The sequence below is a fragment of the Panulirus ornatus genome, chromosome 29 (assembly GCF_036320965.1).
Source record: "Panulirus ornatus isolate Po-2019 chromosome 29, ASM3632096v1, whole genome shotgun sequence".
Classification (NCBI taxonomy): domain Eukaryota; kingdom Metazoa; phylum Arthropoda; class Malacostraca; order Decapoda; family Palinuridae; genus Panulirus; species Panulirus ornatus.
In genome coordinates this window covers 13,676,498-13,700,249 of record NC_092252.1, presented here as the reverse complement: position 1 = coordinate 13,700,249, position 23,752 = coordinate 13,676,498, and the positions used below count along the sequence as shown (strand labels likewise).

General features: G+C 39.1%; 1 protein-coding gene across 3 annotated transcripts in view; it reads left to right on the top strand.

Annotated features, from left to right (window-relative positions):
• Mical (Molecule interacting with CasL) overlaps positions 1 to 23,752 on the top strand; it is a 305,178-nt gene that overhangs the window by 267,028 nt on the left and 14,398 nt on the right. For 2 of the 3 annotated variants that reach the window (XM_071679258.1, XM_071679257.1), the window contains 4 exons: positions 3,874 to 4,024; positions 5,203 to 5,311; positions 10,691 to 10,865; positions 12,748 to 12,862. In XM_071679258.1, the coding sequence (XP_071535359.1) occupies positions 3,874 to 4,024; positions 5,203 to 5,311; positions 10,691 to 10,865; positions 12,748 to 12,862 (550 nt within the window). Of the gene's footprint in view, positions 1 to 3,873; positions 4,025 to 5,202; positions 5,324 to 10,690; positions 10,866 to 12,747; positions 12,863 to 23,752 lie in introns of all 3 variants that reach the window. The other variant, XM_071679259.1, reaches the window with a different exon arrangement.

Here is a 23,752-nt window from a genome sequence, read left to right as displayed (position 1 = left end):
AATGTATGTATGACTCATGGTGAGGTGCCTGAGGATTGGCGGAATGCGTGCATAGTGCCATTGTACAAAGGCAAAGGGGATAAGAGTGAGTGCTCAAATTACAGAGGTGTAAGTTTGTTGAGTATTCCTGGTAAATTATATGGGAGGGTATTGATTGAGAGGGTGAAGGCATGTACAGAGCATCAGATTGGGGAAGAGCAGTGTGGTTTCAGAAGTGGTAGAGGATGTGTGGATCAGGTGTTTGCTTTGAAGAATGTATGTGAGAAATACTTAGAAAAGCAAATGGATTTGTATGTATATATATATATATATATATATATATATATAGGCTGGAGACTGAGTGTGAACGAGTGGGGCCTTTGTTGTCTTTTCCTGGCACTACCTCGCTCACATGGGGGGAGGGGGATGTTATTCCATGCGTGGCGGGCTGGCGGTCGGAATGGGTGGGGGCAGACAGTGTGAGTTGTGTACATGTGTATATGTGTGTGTGTATACATGTGTGTACGTTGGGGTGTATGGGTGTGTATATTTGCGTGTGTGGACGTGTATGTGTATACATGTGTATGGGGGTAGGTTGGGCCATTTCTTTCGTCTGTTTCCTTGTGCTACCTCACAAATGCGGGAGACAGCGACAAAAAAAAAAGAAAAAACAAAAAAAATATATGCAGCAGTAGGATGCATTGTGGGAGGTACTAAAACACTGGTGGAAGAGGGAAGTTGGTAGATGTAACTTATTGTACAAAAATTGTGAACTATGAGAGTGGATTGTAGGTTATGTGAAAATTTTAAGTTGAATGTGGGATTGAGACAGTTGTGTGATACCTCCTTGGCTTTTCAGTATGTAAGTATTAATATCCATTTTATCATTGTTACCAGACTCTTCCTGCCATTGGTTACACTTTGAGTTAGAAGTCACCTTCAATGAGGCTGTATCTTCATCAGTAGATGAAAAGGAGTAGTCACACTGAAGACTTTTTTGCTCCAAAGAAGTCCTTCAGTGCACTGCTTCTTTGTGGAAACCTTGAAGCTGCAGGAGTCCCGTAAAAGGATCCTGAGGTTACATGATTATATCCATTTCTTTGTGTATCTGTCTTTCTATCAGTCTGTACATATCTCTTTTTTTGTCATATACATTTGCTTCTTCCTCATTAGTCAAGTAGCATCAGGAACACATGAATAGTTTCCTCATTTGCACACTTCCACTCTTCAGATGCCATGTATAATGCATTAAAACCAGAACCTCATAGACTAATCCATAGTTTTCTATCACCAGTTCATATGCAATGTTTCAACCCAATGATAGCACATAATCTCCCAAGATGCTGAGAGAATAATGATTGCATGACACTGATACTGAGATATTGACTGAGGGAACAGAGGAGTAGGTTTAGCAAACAGGTCAGGGACATTATTAATTTTACATACAGAAGGTAAATCACCCTAACAAATCTTGTTATTGCTTTCACATCCTCCCAAAACCTCTTGTGATAACCAGAAGCAACCCTCATGACGTGAGGAAGAAGTGACAGCTCTTAGTCTTGTGACAGTCATTAACTCATTCACTACAACCAATTTTTTTTCTCCAGGCACAGACAGAAGTGTACATCAAGGCCAGGCCTTAATTGAAATATAGAGAGGTTAATAAAAGGGAAGAGACTGGAAAGTATTTACAACTTTTGGAGGAAATATAAAACCTGTCTTTTAAAATGTGCTAGGTCAAAGTTGTTGAGAAAGACATGAGAGGGTAGAGGGTTCCAAAGCTTCAAGGTTTAGGGAAAGAAACAAGTTATCAAAATGGACAACTCTTGAGTTGCCAGTAGCCACACAGTAATCATGTGGCTCCCCATAATATGCTGTACATACGGGGATAGGGGAGAAAGAATACTTCCCACATATTTCCTGTGTGTCGTAGAAGGCGACTAAAAGGGGAGGGAGCTGGGGACTGGAAATCCTCTCCTCTCATTTTTTAATTTTCCAAAAGAGGAACAAAGAAGGGGGCCAAGTGAGAATATTCCCTCAAAGGCTCAGTCCTCTCTTCTTAACGCTACCTTGCTAATGCAGGAAATGGCGAATGGTCATATATGCTAGGTTAATTGTTGATTACTTATGTAGGTCTGCCTCATACTTTTTGCCAAATAAGATTAATAGTTTTTCATGTCTATTGTAAAAGTCAGCTCTCATTTTTGACATATAGGAAAGCATTTAAGAATTACAGTACTGGGTACAGTCTTGGACTTGTATTTTGTGGGAAGTGATGTTTTTGTAAGGCTGTAATTTTTCTTCCACCCCAAAATAGCTAGATGCTGATTAATCATGGAACCAATTTGGCTTATTTTCATATTATATTGCATCCAGCCTGATTACAATATCATCTGGTACATTTCATAATACGTCTTAAACAGCAATTTTAGAAGATGAGAAATGCCTTCAGTTAAGAAACCATTCAGAAGTTGGATGCCATCACAACAACAGAAATTCTACCTGCAGTATTGCCAGGTTTAGCAGGAACAGCCTCTAGTCAGGTGTCTCAGTGACCAGCTGATATGCTGCTGTAAACAGTTAGGTATAGAGATGAAGGGAGAGAATGGCAACACATTTGATATAAATCAAAGTGAAATAGAGCCATGTCCCACAATATCGAGTTAGCACCATGAACAGACGAAGAAAGGCTACATTCACTCACACCCATTCTCTTGGTGTTTTGTGTAGTGCACCGAAAACAAAAGCTCCCTATCCACAGCCAGACCCCCACAGACCTTTCCAAGGTTTATCGCTGCTTCACTTACCCTGGTTCATTTCAAAGCTTTATTTGTAGATATGAAATGGAGTATGGGGATTGAGTGTGGTATTGCCATCACTTTACCCAATGGAGGCTATACTATACCTAGGAGCTTAAGCCGATGCTGCTTAGCCTACAGAAAGCATGGTATAGCTTACAGGTAATTTTTAATCTAGTGCTGTATACAATAGGTTATCCTCGGAGTAGGAGCTTAGCTTTTTGTAAGCATGGCATAGCCTGCCAGCACTAATTGGTGAATATGTTTCATGTTTTAAATAACAGTTTTCCCTCGATCATGCACAGATTTCAGCCTCCTCAGAAACACTACTTGTATTTAGGTCATCTCCCCTACCCTAATCTGTTTCCAAATAATTTTATTCAAGCCCTTCAAAAGCATTACTTGATTACTTGTTTATAAGTCAGACCTTCCCAACATTTTGTGTAAGAATTTGATATAAAAAACCCAACCTATGTCAGAGTATATATGGTGCCAGCAGTTCATAATTTCACTTTTCCCATCCTGCTTTTGCTTTTGGGATTTTACAGAATTAATTTGTGAGGGAAGTGAGTGATCTGATTCAGGAAAAGACTTTTTTTACATAGTTAAATAACTTCTTTTTGTCATGTTCTTACCTTATCTTTGCTATTTGATTTTCATTGTAGCCTCAGTCATAAGTTCTGGTACATGAATCAGTGCTCATCTTGTGTTTCCTTCAGTTTTTAATCTAGATGCAACAGGCCAAGCAGCTTCTGGGTAAATTCATAAACTAAGTTATGTAGACAAAGAAAGTAATTTTCGTACAACTTTTATATGAAATGTATTTTGTTGCAGTGACATTAGAGAATTGCTGATAGCACCATCAGCAAAGAGAATTATTCCTCAGTGAAAAATTACCTATCAGCTTTTCTTTATCTGTTTATTTTTCATACTTTTTTATTATACTTAATCGCCATCTCCCACATTAACGAGGTAGTGCAAGGAAACAGATGAAAGAATGGCCCAACCCACCCACATACACATATGTTTTATATGTTTTATATTTCCCAGCTACCTTGTGTCATAAATTAAATTTTCGATTTAAATTTTGATACAGAAGAGAGCCTTTCGGATGATGATGGAGCAAGCACAGCAGATACACCTGCAGGTACCCTGGAACGTGGGATTCAGGCCTCGTGGTCTGGATCAACAAGTCGTAAACATCGTAATGCAGCATTCAGAGCTGCAAGACAGGCAGAGCTCAAAAGGTAAGAAATTAAGATCTTTATAGAAAGTCTCTAACAAAGTTACATAGCTCTTTCTTCTGCTTTGCAAAGAGCAGAGTGGTAGGATTGGATGATCAGCAAGTGTTGCAAAAACACATGCAATCTATAAGTATAGAGAAGTGAACTTTATGGAATTCTCTGGAGATGAATTTGAGCAGATAAACCATGGAATTATTAATATTATACTGGTGACAACGTATGAAGTGTGACAGAGATGTGACTGAAACAAATGTCTGATGATATAGAAGTCATTATAAATGAGAAACTAGAATTTAAAGAACACTTTCATGAGATAATACCAATAAGCCAAGTAATGATGGATATGATGAGGAAAACTTTCTGTACAATGGACAGAAAACTAATGATGAAAATGTTTATATATATAAGAAGCAAAATTGAATATTTGTGTTATATGACCACCAACCAAACAAGGGGAAGTAAACAAATTAGAGAGGGCCCAGATACTGATGAGCAAAATATAGAAATAGACCATTTGAACTGTCATGAGAGGCTGAAAGAACTTGAACTTTAAAGCCAAGAGGGAAGATGAGAAAGATAGATGATATTCTGCATGTGGCAATATATTGAAGGGATACATCTGTTCCCTGACTTGCAGTGGGGTTGTGATCATGGAAGGCCTGCTACAAGTCAAATCACCACAAGTCTTAACATTTGGAACCCATTACTGAGGGGTTTACTTTCCTTAGAAAAGCCTTTGCTAACCTAAATCATGTAGATTGACTGTACCAATACAGCCTTTCTGGTAAACATTAGAATATTTCCTTTGAATATTTCATCTCTGCAACTACCATTTTCTGTCTTGCCAAGGAAATTGATGAATTATTGTCAACTTTGTAAGGGTAGTCATTTTGAATTTGGCAACTAGTGGTGTCTGCAGACTGGGATTAAACAGACAGGAACACCTTTTTATAGTGTAGATATTAGTGCTCTCTTGGTTTAATGCTCTGTTAACTTTTCTGATGTTCATTATACAAATGCTTTAGTAAGAAGGCAGTGTTCATGTCAAACTCCTTACTCACAGTAAGTATGTTTTGCATGAATTTTTTTACATTTTCTTGAAGATTGAAGATTTTTTACCATTGCTTTATATAGTTTTCCATTGGCTGAGCATTTTGTTTCCCCCCCATACCCAATATTAGGCTGAGAATGGCCCAAGAAATTCAGCGACAGTTAGAAGAATGTGAGGTAAAAACACGAGAGCTTGAAGAACGAGGAGTTGCAGTGGAGAAAGCACTACGAGGAGAAGGTGTAAGTAATGAGGTAATTATGTTGAATTCTGAAATAAGAAATATTGTCTGAAATAAGAGGCAGCATCAGTTCCCTCATTTTCTATAATTTACTTTCTATCATCTCTGTTGTCCTACAACTGCTGCTCATCCTTATGTTCCATACCTGAAAAACCTCTTTATTCCATGAAGTACACACCAGCAACTTTCATCAGACCGGCAAATTTGCATATTTTTCCTAGACTTTCAGGCCCAGATAACTCAAAACATCATTTCAATCATTCCACCTTCCCCTTGTTCCCCCACTTCTGACTTACCCTCTTATGCACACACACACACACACACACACACAAAAAGGCACAGGCAACTGAGGCCCTAAAAGGCCATGTCATTAATGCTATATATACCCTATCCTGAGCCAGGAGCCCATTTCATTGACTAACCTTAAGAGATGGATAAACAGCTGGGTGAACTGTGGCCTGACTGTTGCAACCAGAATGTGAACCTGTGCACTCATACCTGGATGGCCATTATTTAAGGTAGAATTGTAAACCATTTAGAGGACCACCACTTAATGAATTATTCTTTGCATGTGGTTTTCAAGGTAATTGCTCATGTCTGACGAATCTACCTAATTCTTTTATGATATGATCTGCATTTATGACGAAAGTAAAGCAGTTGATGTTATCTATCTAGACTTTCAAAAGGCTTTTGATATGGTTCTGCATCAAAGATTACTAGCAAAAATTGTCACATGGCATCGATGGGGTTGTCCTTCCTTGGATAGGATATTGATCAACTGGCTGTAAACAAAGAGTAGTGATTAATGGTCAACCCTGTGAATGGTTAGACGTAACACGTGGAGTGCCATAAAGGTCAGTCTTAGGATTAGTTCTCTTCCTGATATAATGGCACTGATAATGGGATGCATTACAAGATATCAAAATTCAATTACAAGATATCAAAATTCACTGGTGAAACAGAGCTGGGAAATAAATCTTCAAATGAACTTGAACATCTGCAGCTTCAGACTGACATAGACGCAGTGATGAACTGTGGCAAATAAATTTTAACATCAGTAAGTGCAAAATTTTACCTATTGGTAATAAAAGTGAAAAGGCAAGCTACAGTGTGAGTTCTGTAAAATTGAATAAGGTAAATGAGGAAAAAGACTGGTTTAATAAAGTTTGTGACCTAAAACCAAGGAAGCAGTGCACAGAAGCAATGAAAAGAGTGAGCAAAATTCTTGGATTCATTGGCAGTCTTCGAATTTAAGTCCATGTAAATCATCCTTACTCTTTACAGTTCATTGGTTCGTCTGGGGATAGGGGACAAAGAATACTTCCCACGTATTCCCTGCGTGTCGTAAAAGGCGACTAAAAGGGGAGGGAGCGGGGGGCTGGAAATCCTCCCCTCTTTTTTTTTTTTTTTTTTTTTTTTTTTTTTTTTTTTCCAAAAGAAGGAACAGAGAATTGGGCCAGGTGAGGGTATTCCCTCAAAGGCCCAGTCCTCTGTTCTTAACGCTACCTCGCTAATGCGGGAAATGGCGAACAGTTTGAAAGAAAGAAAAAGATTTGGTTTTGGTATCCCTACCTGAAAAATGACTGAAATGGAAAGAATACAGCATCAAACCACCAAGATGATTCCGAGACTGAGAAGCAAATCCTACAATATGGGATTAAATGACTTTAATCGATTTAGCTTAGAAAAGAGAAGCTTAGGAGGTAATCTAATACAAGTATTCAGAATTATCAAAGGCTGTGATAATCTTGATCTATTAAGTACCTAAGACTTGTTTCGTGTGATTTTACCTGTAGTAATGGATGCAAACTCCTGGGCAAATTATTTACCTAAGATGAGGCAAAGTACCTTTTATTAAACAGGATTGCTAATGTATGGAACAATTTGCTAAGTAGATAAGTTTAAGGGTAGACTTGATGAATACTTCACTTCAAGTCCATGACTTTCATCACTTACGCCTCAATAGAAAAATGACAATTTGCAGATTATTCTATTCAAAGTATCTGTATGCCTTGTTTACCACATTATTTTGTGAGTTTCTGATATCTCCCACTATCACAAACAGCCAAAAAATTAGCCAGTGGTCTGTTGCTTTTTGAATTCCTTTGTATAACATACAAGATGCCAAGCTTATCATTCCTTGTTGTTAGTTATTAACTGTATTGCATGAAACTGTGGTCAGCTAAACAAGTTCACAACTACAAACTTTACATGACCATAATGGAACCCAGAAAGCCAGTGGAAAACTACAGTGTAAACAAAACTCATAGTATTTTTGTATTCACCTAACTTACATTTTTTTATATTTTCCTGTTAAGAATGGAAATATTTTAGTTATTTACTATTTTCCAGCACAGCATAAATATGAGTTTTCAAACTCATACCCATTTAGTGTAGATTATATCTTAACATCACTAATTACCTATATGTATTACTTATTTTTACTTAAGAGGGAAGGAGTTTTACACATGTAGAGCCCTATTTCTTGAATATTATTGATTATCATACAACCTTTTGAAAATTAATATGCTATCTACAATTACCACATCTTTCACTTCAGTCCATTGATCTGGATAATCACTCTAGTGCTATACTCTAAAAGTATTTAGTCTTTTTAAAAAAAGATTTGGCTTGATTTCATGTTGTCAGGTTGTCCCATCCTTATATATAGTGAAGAACTATGTACTCTCTGCATCGATAATCTGGTTTAAAAACTTGAAGGTTGTTATCAGGTCTTCCATGTTGGGTAAACCTAAAGCTTGTAGCCTTTCCATTTAACTTGGCTCACTTGATTTTTTTGGCAGGCAACAGCACAGGTTAGCCTGTCTACTTACTATCAGTGAAATCCCTCTGTAATTAAATCTGGCTGCTACTTTCACTCAGGGTCTCAGATTTGCCCTCTACAAATAGATCTCTCTTTCTGGTGAAACACAACACGGAAATTTTAATGAAAATAAACTCTCCCACAGCACTTTATGCATCAGTCACCCTGTGTATCATATGTATTGCACAGTTGTGGACACATACAAGAGTCAACATGTTGAGTCATCATATGTGCACCTTATGTCAATGACTGAGGCTTGTAAAACTTTTTCTAGCTATAGAGGGAGAATACTCATGACATTTGTGGATTTATGGTGAAATCAAACATCAACTTGTGGTTCAGATGATTGATGGGAACCATTAATTCATCATATTACATCAATACAAGCCCTTAATGATTTCTCACATGAATCCCAGAGCTGTATGATGATTGATTAGTTTGACTATCAGATTTAGGCATATTCTAGTTTTGGTTCATTTATGTATTTCCTTATCCACATGTACTTAAAATGCTATCCCAATATTTACCATCAGATGGTATGTTTCCTTACCCATTCTCTTGAAGGGAATCTCTGATGACAGGTTTGGTATATTGATTTCCATTGCACACAATTAACCCTCCCCCCCAATATCTCTCTCTCTCTCTCTCTCTCTCTCTCTCTCTCTCTCTCTCTCTCTCTCTCTCTCTCTCTCTCTCTCTCTCCCTCTCCTCTCTCCCTCTCCTCTCTCCCTCTCTCTCTCCCTCTCTCTCTCCCTCTCTCTCTCTCTCTCTCTCTCTCTCTCTCTCTCTCTCTCTCTCTCTCTCTCTCTCTCTCTCTCTCCTTCTCAGCGAGTTAGCGCAAGGAAACAGACGAAAGAATGGCCCAACCCACCCTCATACACGTTTATACATACGCATCCACACACATACATACCTATACATCTCATCGTATGCACATATATATATATATATATACACACACAGACGTATACATATATACACATGTACATAATTCATACTGTTTGCCCTTATTCATTCCCGTTGCCACCCTGCTACACATGAAATGACAACCCCCTCCCCCCACATGTGCGCGAGGTAGCACTAGGAAAAAACAACAAAGGCCACAATTGTTCACAATCAGTCTCTATCTGTCATGTATAATGCACCAAAACCACAGCTCCATTTCCACATCCAGGCCCCACAAAACTTTCCATGGTTTACCCCAGATGCTTCACATGCCCTGGTTCAATCCATTGACAGCACATCAACCCCGGTATACCACATCGTTCCAATTCACTCTATTCCTCGCATGCCTTTCACCCTCCTGCATGTTCAGGCCCTGATCACTCAAAATCTTTTTCACTCCATCCTTCCACCTCCAATTTGGTCTCCCACTTTTTTCATGTTCCACGTTCATTACTAGTTATTTTGAATTTTATCACCCATGCTGACAACACTCTCTACTTCCTTCATGACCTTGGCATCATTAGCAAGCATATCGAGTTTCACTTGCAAGTCATTTACATGCTATCATGTGCCCCATCTCACAAGAGTATTATACATAGATATAAGTTGGGTATATTTGAAGGAATAGTGGTTCCAACAATGTTGTATGGTTGCAAGGCGTGGGCTGTGGATAGAGTTGTGCGCAGGAGGGTGGATGTGCTGGAAATGAGATGTTTGAGGACAATATGTGGTGTGAGGTGGTTTGATCGAGTAAGTAATGTAAGGGTAAGAGAAATGTGTGGAAATGAAAAGAGTATGGTTGAGAGAGCAGAAGAGGGTGTTTTGAAATGGTTTGGTCACATGGAGAGAATGAGTGAGGAAAGATTGACCAAGAGGATATATGTGTCAGAGGTGGAGGGAACAAGGAGAAGTGGGAGACCAAATTGGAGGTGGAAAGATGGAGTGAAAAAGATTTTGAGTGATCGGGGCCTGAACATACAGGAGGTGAATGGCATGCAAGGAATAGAGTGAATTGGAACGATGTGGTATACCGGGGTCAACGTGCTGTCAGTGGATTGAACCAGGGCATATGAAGCGTCTGGGGTAAGCCATGGAAAGTTGTGTGGGGCCTGGATGTGGAAAGGGAGCTGTAGTTTCGGTGCATTAGTACATGACAGCTAGAGAATGAGTGTGAACGAATGTGGCCTTTGTTGTCTTTTCCTAGTGCTACCTCGCACACATAAGGGGGGAGGGGGCTGTTATTCCATGTGTGGTGAGGTGGCGATGGGAATAAATAAAGGCAGACAGTATGAATTATGTACATGTGTGTATATGTATCTGTCTGTGTGTGTATATGTATGTGTACATTGAGATGTATAGGTATGTATATTTGCGGGTGTGGACGTGTATGTATATACATGTGTATGTGGGTGGGTTGGGCCATTTCTTTCGTCTGTTTCCTTGCTCTACCTCTCTAACGCAGGAGACAGCGACAAAGCAAAAGAAAAAAATATAAAATATATAAGTTGGTGAGTAGAATATCTATTAGAGTGTATGGTATGGTAACTGTCTCATGTCCAGATTTTTTTCATTGTCCATTGTTGCAGATAAATATGAATATTTTCTCATCAGGGTGGAGCAAATCGTGATGAGGCTGACCTGATGGGAGACTGGTTTTCAATGGTTCATGAGAAGAATGCATTGGTTAGATGGGAGCAGGAGCTTATGGTACGAGCCAAGGAGCTAGAGTTAGAAGATCGTCATGTTAGACTTGAGCATGAGCTTAAGCATCGAATGGCCCTCTCTGGTAAGCTAAGATTTTTAAAATTTATCAAATGTTTTAATGCACCCAGTAGATCTAACAGGAAATGATAACTCCCCAACACCAATCTAAGAATTAGCCTATTAATGATTTCTCACAAAGACAAAGAAATTAGTTTATCATTATCCTCAGCTTGGATCATTTCATAACCTGAACATATCTAGCAGCCAGAAATGTCATGTCATTGATAATATAAATTGTTGTAACTCAAGTTAGTGTGTTAAGAAAGGGATTGCATTGTGAGCTTTAGGTACACAGAGCAACATTTTGATTTAATTAAAATGTATGAAATTTGACCATCAGCAATATTCTGCATTTTTGTTATGGCTTGGAGAATTTCAGAGAATAACAAGCATCTTTGCTTGACTGTGGCTTGTGCTTCATCCCATACTCAGCAACTATGATATTTGAGCTTGAAAATTATATATTCATCTTGTTCCATTATTTATGTATTCTTTTGAGTGGGATGATATGGCTTTAAGATTGTGTCAAACACCTCATCATCTTTAAGACTTATTTTTTTTTTTTTTTTTTTTTTTTTTTTTTTTTTTTATTATAATACTTTGTCGCTGTCTCCCGCTTTTGCAAGGAAACAAATGAAAGAATGGCCTAACCCACTCACATACACATGTATAAACATACGCGCCCACACATGCACACATACATGCCTATACATATCTACGTATACATACATATACATACACAGACATATACATATATACACATAAAGATGAATATTCATTTTCTGTACAGTAAGCTAGAGTTTTCCATGAGAATATCTTAAATCTTAAGTGGAGGATTTATGTATTCAATTTTCTTTCTGAGAGAGAGATCTACACTACTGAGGCCTCATCTTCTTGACTGTCTTTACCGTCATATATCAAGCGTGTGAGTAGGTAGAGTTGAGGATGAGTGCTTTCAGGTGAATGTTGATCTGCAGCAGGGGTGTGTGATATCACCCTGTCTTTTTGAGCTGTTTATGGACAGGGTGGTGAGGAAGATGAATGCAAGTTTGTCAGGGATGGGAAACTTAGGTGAGTCAGTTATTGTTTGCTGATGACACAGTGCAGGTGGCAGATTCAAGTGAGAAACTGCTGAAATTGGCTTCTGAATTTGGGAGTTTGTGTGAAAGGAGAAAGTTAAAAGTAAGTGTTCATAAAAGAAAGGTTAATAGATTCAGAAGTGCAAAGTGAGAGGTTTGTTTGGGTGTGAGTTTGAATGGAGAAGACTTAAGGAAGGGAAGATTTATAGTTAATTACCTGGAAGTGATTATGGCTGCAAATGGAAGCATGGGAGTTGAAGTGAATTATAGGATGGATGAGGGAGCGAAGATCGTGGGCTTGTATGAATGTGTGGATAGAGGCCACTACCTTGGAGGGCAAAGAGGGAAATTTTTGAACCTATGGCAGTCCTGACAGAGTTTTGTGGTGTGACCTTAAGGGGAGAATATATGGAATAGGATGAATGTGTTACAGAGGAGGCATACCTACAGAGGATAATACATAATACTTTGAGGGGGTTTGGTCATTTGGAAAGAATGCGAGATAGGGAGTCTACAAGGTGAGTGTTTTGTAGTACTATTAAAGGGGTTGGTGTGAGAGAAGACCATGTATTGTAGTACTATTAAAGGGGTTAGTGTGAGAGGAAGACCACCTGTGACATAGGAAAATAGAGAAGAAGAGCACTGGAGGAAGAAAAATGAGTGGAATGGTGTATGCAAAAGACAGGGATTAGTGTAGACTTTTGCTATGGCTACTCCCTTGATAGGAGTTGCCAGAGGGGACAGGCATCAGAGATATGAATAGATAGATTGACCTAGGCCCCCTATATTAATGAGGAAGAATGATTGAATTTGATAATTTTTCAGAACATGAAAAATCTCGAGAAGATATTGACCGTGAAGGCACCATCCTTGCTGAAATGCTGAGTATCCTGGAACAGAAAGATGCACTAGTCACCATGATGGAGGAGGACAGACAGAGGTGCGGCCACAACCACCATCACCATCCCAATACCATCCCTTTCCTATTAGCCAATGCCTCACTCACCACTGAAAGGCTTTCCAACAAATTGAGTACCTCCATCAAGCCTTGCAGCATCACCAACTGCTCCTTCAACTCCACTACCAGTTTGCCACCTTGCCTCGCTACCAGTCTTCAGAATCTTTCTGATTTATGTTCTTCAGCAACATCTTTATCAGCATTAGCTTCCCTGATTCCTGGTCTCAGCTATCGACAAATGACAATAAACACACCTGTGCTAAGCAGTCAAGAGTCCAGTGGGATTTCGGTATCGCATGCTTGCTTGAAATCTTCTTTGAGTCCTGCAACCCATCTTCTGTCTCTCAGTGATTGCACAGACCACTTTGACAAACATGCATACTCTTGTAAACCAAGCATTTTTGATAATGACCCTTGTAGTAAGATGTGTAGTCAGTATCAACATGCATGTAAGAAAATCAGTGATTGTAGTGGATTGGGTTGTTTGAGACGAACAACTTTGCCAGACTTAAGCTTGTACAATCGAAGGTCATTTTTCACAAACACGACTCTCCCTTACCGTCGCTTTAGCCTTTCTATTCCACTTTCTTTGCATGTGAATGCATCTTGTACCTCTAAAAGAAATGTAGTTGCATCAGTTAAGCCAGAAGTGAAAGGTGCCCAAAGTGATCATTCTGATTGTAGCCTACTCCGCACTGCCTGCAGTTGTGCCATGATAATAGTAGTCACTGTCTGGTTTTTGCCACATATTGTATCTTTATTATCATTGCTTTTTAGAGAAACCCACAGTGGTCTGTCCCCATTCTGATGTTTAGTTTGTAACAAATAGTGTGATCTATTGGTTATTATTGTCCGTAGAGATTATAAGTTTCATCAGTAGTGTATACAAGTATTTATCTTAAAATTTGATTGTACACTAGATATCCTGCATGCCTTTTGTACTTAAGATTATCAAGGTTATGTCTTTGAAAGTAGAAACGATACAGATTTTCCACAAGTTTTCCCAGCATAAGTAGTGTATGTGTTACAATTCTCATTAGTTTTCTTTTGTATGTAATGGAGCATTTGTGCATGATGATACAGTAGTTAACTAAACATAAAGTCCTCCACAAGACAGATGAGACAGGTCCTCCTCTTAACCTCTTCCTTTGTTTTTCCTTCCGGACGGCTGGCTGGCTGATTGTTGTTGATGCTGGCCTCACCTTCCCTTGTAAGTTCACGTCATTTTACACTACAGCAGCCAACACTAACACTTAAATTGCAAGGCAATGCATCCACTAATTATAATACATTTAACTGGCTGGATTGTACTCACCTACTGCAGCTTTTGTTTTAGTAATGTGAATAATATTCTCTTAAATGTCGTGATGACTAGTTGTAGGATTGAAATTAATGCAGTGGAAAAATTGAATTGACACTTTTGTTAAAGAATTTATAAGTAAACTTTGCAAAAAGATTTTTCTGTGCAGTACATACACTCCACACCCAATTCTTAATAACAAAATCGAAACATGATCTGTCAGTGTCTTTATCATTCAACTGAGTATTGTTTTATAGAATTAATAAGATTCCACTTCATACATACTATAATATGCATTGTTATCTTGCATGTCTTTTATGTATTAGTTATTTTCCGTTGCATGTAAGTTGTAGTATATGGCTTATTGAATTGGAACTAATTCTTATTTTTTGCATATTAACGGAAAATTAAGGTGTGTGTGTTGTTACTTATTGGTACCGTATGGCAGGTGTAGCTGTACACTTATAGGGCCTCATCCATTGAACATTCCTTGCTATTGTACAACTTAGTAGATTTTTGTATGCTGTCTGCATCAATTACATTTTATAACAGGAAAAATGTATGCGAAAGTGCTAATTGATGGAGTGATAAAATTAACTGAATGCAAAATAAGCGAGGAGCAAGGGCGTTTTAGGAAAGGTAGGGGATGCGTGAATCAGATTGATGTGGTGAAAATTACTGTGGAAAAGTATCTAGCAAAAGGTAAGAAGCTGTTTACAGCTTTTGTGGATCTGGAGAAAGCTTATGACCAAGTCTATTGGAATGCAGAGTCGAGTGTTAAGATTACATGGGTACGCCGTGGGACTAGTGTTGCATTCTGTGAAAGCCTTCTTTAGAGTAGTGATTTGCTGTGTAAGAGTAAATGGAGAGTTGAACAAAAGTTTTGGTATATATGTGGGTGTGAGGCAGGGCTTTGTGATGGGTTTTTAATATTTCTTTCTTTCTTTCATACTATTCGCCATTTCCCGCGTCAGCGAGGTAGCGTTAAGAACAGAGGACTGGGCCTCTGAGGAAACATCCTCATCCAGCCTCCTTCTCTGTTCCTTCCTTTGGGGGGGGAAGAAAAAAAAAAAAAAGAGAGAGGGGAGGATTTCCAGCCCCCCGCTCCCTTCCCTTTTATTCACCTTCTACGACACACAGGGAATACGTGGATCTGGCAGCGGATGGAAGTGGAAGTGGATCATAGGGTGGGGGAGGGGGCGAAAAATCCTGGGAGCCTTGAAGAATGTGTGGAAGTCGAGAACATTATCTCGGAAAGCAAAAATGGGTATGTTTGAAGGAATAGTGGTTCCAACAATGTTGTATGGTTGCGAGGCATGGGCTATGGATAGAGTTGTGCGCAGGAGGATGGATGTGCTGGAAATGAGATGTTTGAGGACAGTATGTGGTGTGAGGTGGTTTGATCGAGTAAGTAACGTAAGGGTAAGAGAGATGTGTGGAAATAAAAAGAGCGTGGTTGAGAGAGCAGAAGAGGGTGTTTTGAAATGGTTTGGGCACATGGAGAGAATGAGTGAGGAAAGATTGACCAAGAGGATATATGTGTCGGAGGTGGAGGGAACGAGGAGAAGTGGGAGACCAAATTGGAGGTGGAAAGATGGAGTGAAAAAGATTTTGTGTGATCGGGGCCTGAACATGCAGGAGGGTGAAAGGAGGGCAAGGAATAGAGTGAATTGGATCGATGTGGTATACCGGGGTTGACGTGCTGTCAGTGGATTGAATCGGCATGTGAAGCGTCTGGGGTAAACCATGGAAAGCTGTGTAGGTATGTATATTTGCGTGTGTGGACGTATGTATATACATGTGTATGGGGGTGGGTTGGGCCATTTCTTTCGTCTGTTTCCTAGCGCTACCTCGCAAACGCGGGAGACAGCGACAAAGCAAAAAAAAAAAAAAAAAAAATCTATATATATGGATATCCCTGGGGATAGGGGAGAAAGAATACTTCCCACGTATTCCCTGCGTGTCGTAGAAGGCGACTAAAAGGGGAGGGAGCGGGTGGCTGGAAATCCTCCCCTCTCGTTTTTTTTTCAATTTTCCAAAAGAAGGAACAGAGAAGGGGGGCCAGGTGAGGATATTCCCTCAAAGGCCCAGTCCTCTGTTCTTAACGCTACCTCACTAATGCGGGAAATGGCGAATAGTATGAAAGAAAGAAAAAGAAGATATGGATAAAGTGTTAAGAAAAGTAAAAGCAAAACTAGAGAAAGGGGATGCAGAGATAGAGTGTGGCTGATGGTACTGTGGTGTTTGCTGAAAGTGAAAAGGAGTTGCAAAAGGTTATAAGTGTGTTTTATGGGATGTGTAAACATAGGCACTTGAATAAACTTAAGTAAAAGTAGGGTAATGGTATTTGAAGGAAACAGAGTGAAAGAAGGAAATGTTCTAAACTGTTTTATAGATATGGGAGAGAAAGACTGGAAGAGATGAGAGAATTTTTAAGTATTTAAGAGCGATCTTTGGTAAGTTTAGTGAGATGAAAGAGGTAAGGGCGAGAACAGTACAGGATAGAAGAGTCATTGGGTCCCTTAATAGAATAGAATTGTGAAGGGTCAAGGTGTAAGTATGGAAGGTAAAAAGGGATTTTGGCTCAGCATAATTCTTCCAACCCTTACCAATGCAGCCACAGAGATCAAGAACCCAAGCTGTGGAAATGAGCTTTTTGAGAGGAGCATATGCTATGACAAGAGAGAATGAAAAAAGAAATAAGTCGGTGTATTAGAGAGTTGATGTGGCAGGATGCAAAAGGAATGAATTGTGGAGTGATAGAGTGGATGAAACATAATACTTGAGGTGGTTTGGGCATGTAAAAAGGATGCAAAATGGGGAGTTTACAATTAAAAGTGTATGGTAGTGCAATTAAAGGGGTTGGCATAAAAGAAAGACCCCTTGTGACATGGAGAAAAAGAGTGGAGGAATGCTTGGAATGGTGCATACGAGGGAGGCATGTAAAGACGGATAAGTGGAGATGCTTTTCCCCTGACCACCCCATTGATAGGAGTTCCCAAAGGGTATAGGCTTTAGAGATATAGATAGATAAATAGAAAGTAAGTTGGAGTAATCCAGCTGACTTTTCACTTTTCTGTGACCTTTGTATCAACTGCAAACATATTCAGGCAAGTCATATACTAACATCAGAAAGAGTAATGGTCCCAGAACAGAACCATGTAGCATTCCACTGGTCACCTCAACCTATTTGAAGCCTGCTTCTCTCTCATGCACCATGTTCCTTTTCCTCTGATATATTATAATCTGTCCATCAAAAGAGTTCCCTTAGTATTCTTGCATTGTGATCCAGCTTCTTAATTAGCTTCCTGTTTAGTGCAGTGTCAAAAGCTTTCTAGCAGTCCAGGTACAGGCAGTCCATCCAGTTTTCCCTTTTGTCAAAGACAAAGCTATCTCTCCCATGTAGAAATCGAATAGATTTGTTACACATGGCCTCCTTTTCTTAAAATCATGCTGTCTCTCAACTGTGTAAAATCAGTAAAAGTAGAGTGGAGTTATTGAATATTAATGGAAACAGAGAAGTGTGTAAAATATTTCTAGATAACCTTCTTTGACACGTGACTTTTAAGTTCTTAGGAGTTATATTTAATGATTACAGTCTTCAGCAAATGGAATAAACAACAGAGTTGTTGAATAGAGTACAAACTTATGAATGCTGTACCCTGTTCTGAAAGATCAGAATTTCTCATTGAAATGTAAAAAATTATATATCACCATACTGTGACTCGATATAGATATCAGAATCCTGGTCACTCAACCTTAGCAAGTTTACAGGTCTAGGCTTTTGTAATAAGAACATACACGATCAGAGAAGTTACTAGAAAAGATGAGGAATGCTAAGATGAAAGTGAAATCAAGTGTTATATCTGTTTTAGTAATTTAAGATGGTATGGCCATATACAAAAAACTTAAGGCATAAGGTATGTTAAGAAGTTTTTGAACTGTGCTCCTGATAGATGTCTAGCAGGACATATTCTAGATTGAAAAGGATCAAGAGCATGAAGAGCTTGCTTAGAAGAAGAGGGAAGGAACTGAAAAATGTTAAAGGAACCATTTTATGGAGAGGAACATGTGGAGATAGATTGTGAACCCAGTGACAAAGAGACATAGTCTACCTGATGTCTGGCGAGATTAAGGCAAAGCTTCTCTTAGCCCCACCCCCCTTTTTTTTAAGCAGTGTTTTTGCTTTGTTTCTTACTGTTTTTTCTTCTTTTCAGCTTTCATTACCTCTAACCATGATATATGCAGTTTTTCACAGAGGTCATGTTATGTCATTTAGGTCAGGATCCCTTAGACCAGTATGGGAAAACTTATACCAGACCTTCCGTCCATAACATTATACAGGCCTTAAAAATATATAGAATAGACTTCAGGTGAGGTGCCTGAGGATTGGCGAAATGCTTGCATAGTGCCATTGTACAAAGGCAAAGGGGATAAAAGTGAGTGCTCAAATTACAGAGGTATAAGTTTGTTGAGTATTCCTGGGGAAATTATATGGGAAGGTATTGATTTGAGAGGGTGAAGGCATGTACAGAGCATCAGATTGGAGAAGAGCAGTGTGGTTTCAGAAGTGGTAGAGGATGTGTGGATCAGGTGTTTGCTTTGAAGAATGTATGTGAGAAATACTTAGAAAAGCAAATGGATTTGTATGGAGCATTTATGGATCTGGAGAAGGCATATGATAGAGTTGATATAGTTGCTCAGTGGAAGGTATTAAGAATATATAGTGTGGGAGGCAAGTTGTTAGAAGCAGTGAAAAGTATTTATCAATGATGTAAGGCATGTGTACGTGTAGGAAGAGAGGAAAGTGATTGGTTCTCAGAGAATGTAGGTTTGCGGCAGGTGTATGTGATGTCTCCATGGTAGTTTATTTTGTTTATGGATGGGGTTGTTAGGGAGGTGAATGCAAGACTTTTGGAAAGAGGGGCAAGTATGCAGTCTGTCGTGGATGAGAGAGCTTGGGAAGTGAGTCAGTTGTTGTTTGCTGATGATACAGCGCTAGTGGCTGATTCATGTGAGAAACTGCAGAAGCTGGTGACTGAGTTTGGTAAAGTGTGTGAAAGAAGAAAGCTGAGAGTAAATGTGAATAAGAGCAAGGTTATTAGGTACAGTAGGGTTGAGGGACAAGTCAACTGGGAGGTAAGTTTGAATGGAGAAAAACTGGAGGAAGTGAAGTGTTTTAGATATCTGGAAGTGGATTTGGCAGCGGATGGAACCATGGAAGCGGAAGTGAATCATAGGGTGGGGGAGGGGCGAAAATTCTGGGAGCCTTGAAGAATGTGTGGAAGTCGAGAACATTACCTTGGAAAGCAAGAATGGGTATGTTTGAAGGAATAGTGGTTCCAACAATGTTATATGGTTGCGAGGCGTGGGCTATAGATAGAGTTGTGCAGAGGAGGGTGGATGTGGTGGAAATGAGATGTTTGAGGACAATATGTGGTGTGAGGTGGTTTGATCAAGTAAGTAATAATAGGGTAAGAGAGATGTGTGATAATAAAAAGAGTGTGGTTGAGAGAGCAGAAGAAGGTGTTTTGAAATGGTTTGGTCACATGGAGAGAATGAGTGAGGAAAGGTTGACCAAGAGGATATATGTGTCAGAGGTGGAGGGAACGAGAAGTGGGAGACCAAATTGGAGGTGGAAAGACGGAGTGAAAAAGATTTTGTGTGATCGGGGCCTGAACATGCAGGAGGGTGAAAGGCGTGCAAAGAACAGAGTGAATTGGAACGATGTGATATACCGGGGTCGACATGTTGTCAATGGATTGAACCAGGGCATGTGAAGCGTCTGGGGTAAGCCATGGAAAGTTGTGTGGGGCCTGGATGTGGAAAGGGAGCTGTGGTTTCGGTGCATTATTACATGACAGCTAGAGACTGAGTGTGAACGAATGTGGCCTTTGTTGTCTTTTCCTAGCGCTACCTCACGCACATGAGGGGGAGGGGGTTGTTATTTCATGTGTAGCGTGGTGGCGATGGGAATGAATAAAGGCAGACATTATGAATTATGTATATGTGTATATATGTATATGTCTGTGTGTGTATATATATGTATACGTTGAGATGTATAGGTATGTATATTTGCGTGTGTGGACGTGTATGTATATACATGTGTATGTGGGTAGGCTGGGCCACTCTTTCATCTGTTTCCTTGCGCTACCTCGCTAACGCGGGAGACAGCGACAAAGCAAAATAGATAAATAAAGACAAAAGAGAATATAGCAATACTGTGATTTCATGCAAGTGTCAGAATTATCATCTGTAAAATTTATTTGATTCTATTTATAACATTATACAGGCTGTAGAAACATAGAATAGACAAAAGAGAATAAAGAAATACTGTGATTTCATGCATCAGAATTATCATCTGTAAAATTTATTTGATTACCTACGTTAAGTGGAAAGGCCAAATAGAGTAGCAAAGGGAATGAATTTTGCGATGCTAGAGAGGGTAAAACCTAATACTTAAGTCCAAACACTTGTGAGATGGGATGGGGAAGAGGCTTTTGGAAACAGTGAGATATCTAAAAGACATTAACGGAATACTAAGGGGTCTTGACCCCTAAATGGCTCATGGTCCTGATGATACTTCAGTGTTGTGCTAAAGAAGTGTGTACCTACACAAGACAGACCTCTTGAAATACTGTTTAAGATGTTGCTTGAGAAAGGCAAAGTGGCAATGAAGTGGAAAAAGGCAAACGTCATACCCACCTAAAAGAAAGAAAACTGGGAAGATATGTTGAACTACAGACCAGTTTCCCTGACAAGTGTGGTGTGTATGGTATTAGAAAAGTTAATCAGAAAGCAAATGGATGACTTAATCCAGAGAAGAAATTATGTAAGTGAGAAGTGATATGGTCATAGGAAAAGTTCATGTGTAACGAACCTCTTAAATTTTATTGGGAAAGTGAGCTCTTTCTTAGACAAAGGGGAAGGCTGGGTAGAATGTTATTTTGATTGCCATAAAGCATTTGACACTGTATCACATGGGCAGATTATAAAGCTGTATCACAAGGCAGAAATAAGGATAAAAGTCCTTTGACGGAAAGATTATCTTCATGGAAGGAAACAAGGAAGAAATGTCAGAGAAGCCTTCTTTAAATGGGTGGTGTCCCAGGGTTCTGTTTTGGGACGATTACTCTTCTTGAACAATGTGAATGATTTGCTAGAAGATATAGACTCCTACATTAATATGTTTGCAGATGATGCAAAATTCTTGAGGGAACTGAAAAGCAACAAGGGGACTTCGACTCTAAAGTTAGTCTAGTATACATGATTGATGGAATTCATCCTGAGCAGATGTAAAGTAATGAGAAAATGAAAGAAGGCCACAATATGATTTTCTGGCAGAAAATAGCTTCAAGATTGTGTGTGCAAGATAGACTTAGGAGTTGTTGGGAGGTGACTTAGTTCCTAATCTGTCACCAAAGTCCCAGATTAGAAGAGTGGTAAAGGAGACAAACTGTCGGCAGGCAAATATTGGAATAGCTTTCAAGTTTGTGGATAAGTAATTAAGTGAATATGATAAGTAGTAGTTGGTAGGCAGCCAACAACCAGGGAGGTATATTACCAGTACCACCCACCTGGCTGTCAGAAGGGTTAGTGATAGCTGCATAGTGAGCCAGCGCTTCATTAGTTGTCAAGTTGCACTTCTCTGACCTAGATGGTTGTCTTTTCTTTCTGCCTCGCACACATGTGGACTGCCGGCATTTTGTCCACAAACATGCAAAATATCTCTCCTTGTCTCACACAACACTTGACAATGCTTAAAACTCACACAGCAATAGATAGTTGTAGCAGGCAGGAACATTTAGTTAGGACTATGAGGTAGAAGTAGTCAGTAAGAATATTAGGTAGGAGTCTCTGCAAACTCCTCGTCAGACTGGCCCTCTGCCAGTGGCCTGTTAAGGGTGAGGCACTAAAGGCTAAGAAGCGGCCCTGGAGTTCACTCTTTATGGAGACTATTGCTGTTGCCACCCCTTTGAGGGAGTTCCTGAAGGGAACAGGCATCAGAGATATAGATATAAATGGATAAGTAAGTATTCATATCCTATATAAGGCCAAAACTAAAATATGCTTCTTTTGATCACCACACCTGAAAAATCACAAAAAGCAAGTAGAAAATTTAATTGGAAGGCAACAAAGATGGTACCAGAGTTAAGAAAGCTGAATTACAGGGAAGGGCTAAAGTGTTTAGGTTTTCCCACCATGGAAGAAAGAGGAGTGAAGAGTAACCTGATCACACCCTTATGTAAGCTTTTAAAACTGTATGCATATACAGTGAATAGTTCTTTGAGAGATGTAGGGAAAGAGAGACCAGAGGAAAGAACATGAAATTAAGCTTGACACTTATGGGAAAGAACATGAAACTGAGCAAGAAGCTTGTTGAAAAAGATGTAGAAAAAGTATTTTTGTACGATAAGAGTGATGGATGAATGGAATAAAATGGAACAAATATGATAGAGAGCATACAAGAGATGGGGCCCAACAAGTGTAAAACTCCCTACCCATACAGGACAAATAGGGAATTATGATAAGTACCATGTATGAATGGACACTGATCAGCCACAGTTCCCATGACTGATTGCAGTGCCTGCAGGTAACTCTTTTTCTTAGATATCGCAGTTCTGAATTTTTACCATATTTTATTTATTCTTTCTCTTAATTTCACAAGCTTTTTCATATTACTTTCAGACAAGCATGAAATACATGTTTTCTTTTGAAATGCATATTAATGTATTGGTGTTTTATATATTTGTAATTGAACAAGGCTTGAATTTTTATTTCTTAACTAGATAAAATTAGTGCTTTTTTCTATATATTTCCCATGATTCTCTACAATTTCCATGACTGAACCATTTTCTAATGTATCTTTGCTTTTCATAGATAATCATATTTTATGCATTGTATTTTATTAGTGATTTAACAAGCTTCTGCTATTTTTAACATTTTGAAATGTGTTTGTCTTGTTATTTACTAAGTTCTCATTATTTTCTTTGATTACTGTAGTATACAAACATAGCTCAAAGATTTTTACATTTTTGGTTTTTTTTGGCAGTACTAATACATTAAACAGGGTAGATACTTTTGATGATTCTCTAGGAGAACCTTTGTACCTCAATGACTCTCAGTTTTGTGTGTTTATACCATGTAGCAACACCACCTTAATCCAGCCAGCAGATCTGAAAGACACTCCCAATTTAAGGTGTTCTGTCAGTGGCAGTCTTTTGATGGGTAAAACTGAGTGGATGGAGAGAAATGGGAAATTATTGTTGCTTATGTACCTGTTCATAAGAAGATAGATCTTGTAAGGCAAGTGTTCTGGGAGCAGCTGAGTGAGTGTATCACCAGTTTTGGTGCACAAGACTGGGTATTAGTGATGGGTGATTTAAAAGTGAAGGCGAGTATTGTGGCAGTTGAGGATATAATGAGTGTATTGGGGGTATTCAGTGTTGTAAATGGAAATGGAGAAGAGCTTGTGGATTTGTGTGCTGAAAAATGACTGGTGATTGGGAATACCTGGTTTGAAAAGAGAGATATACATATGTGAGTGGGAGGGATGGTCAGAGGGCATTATT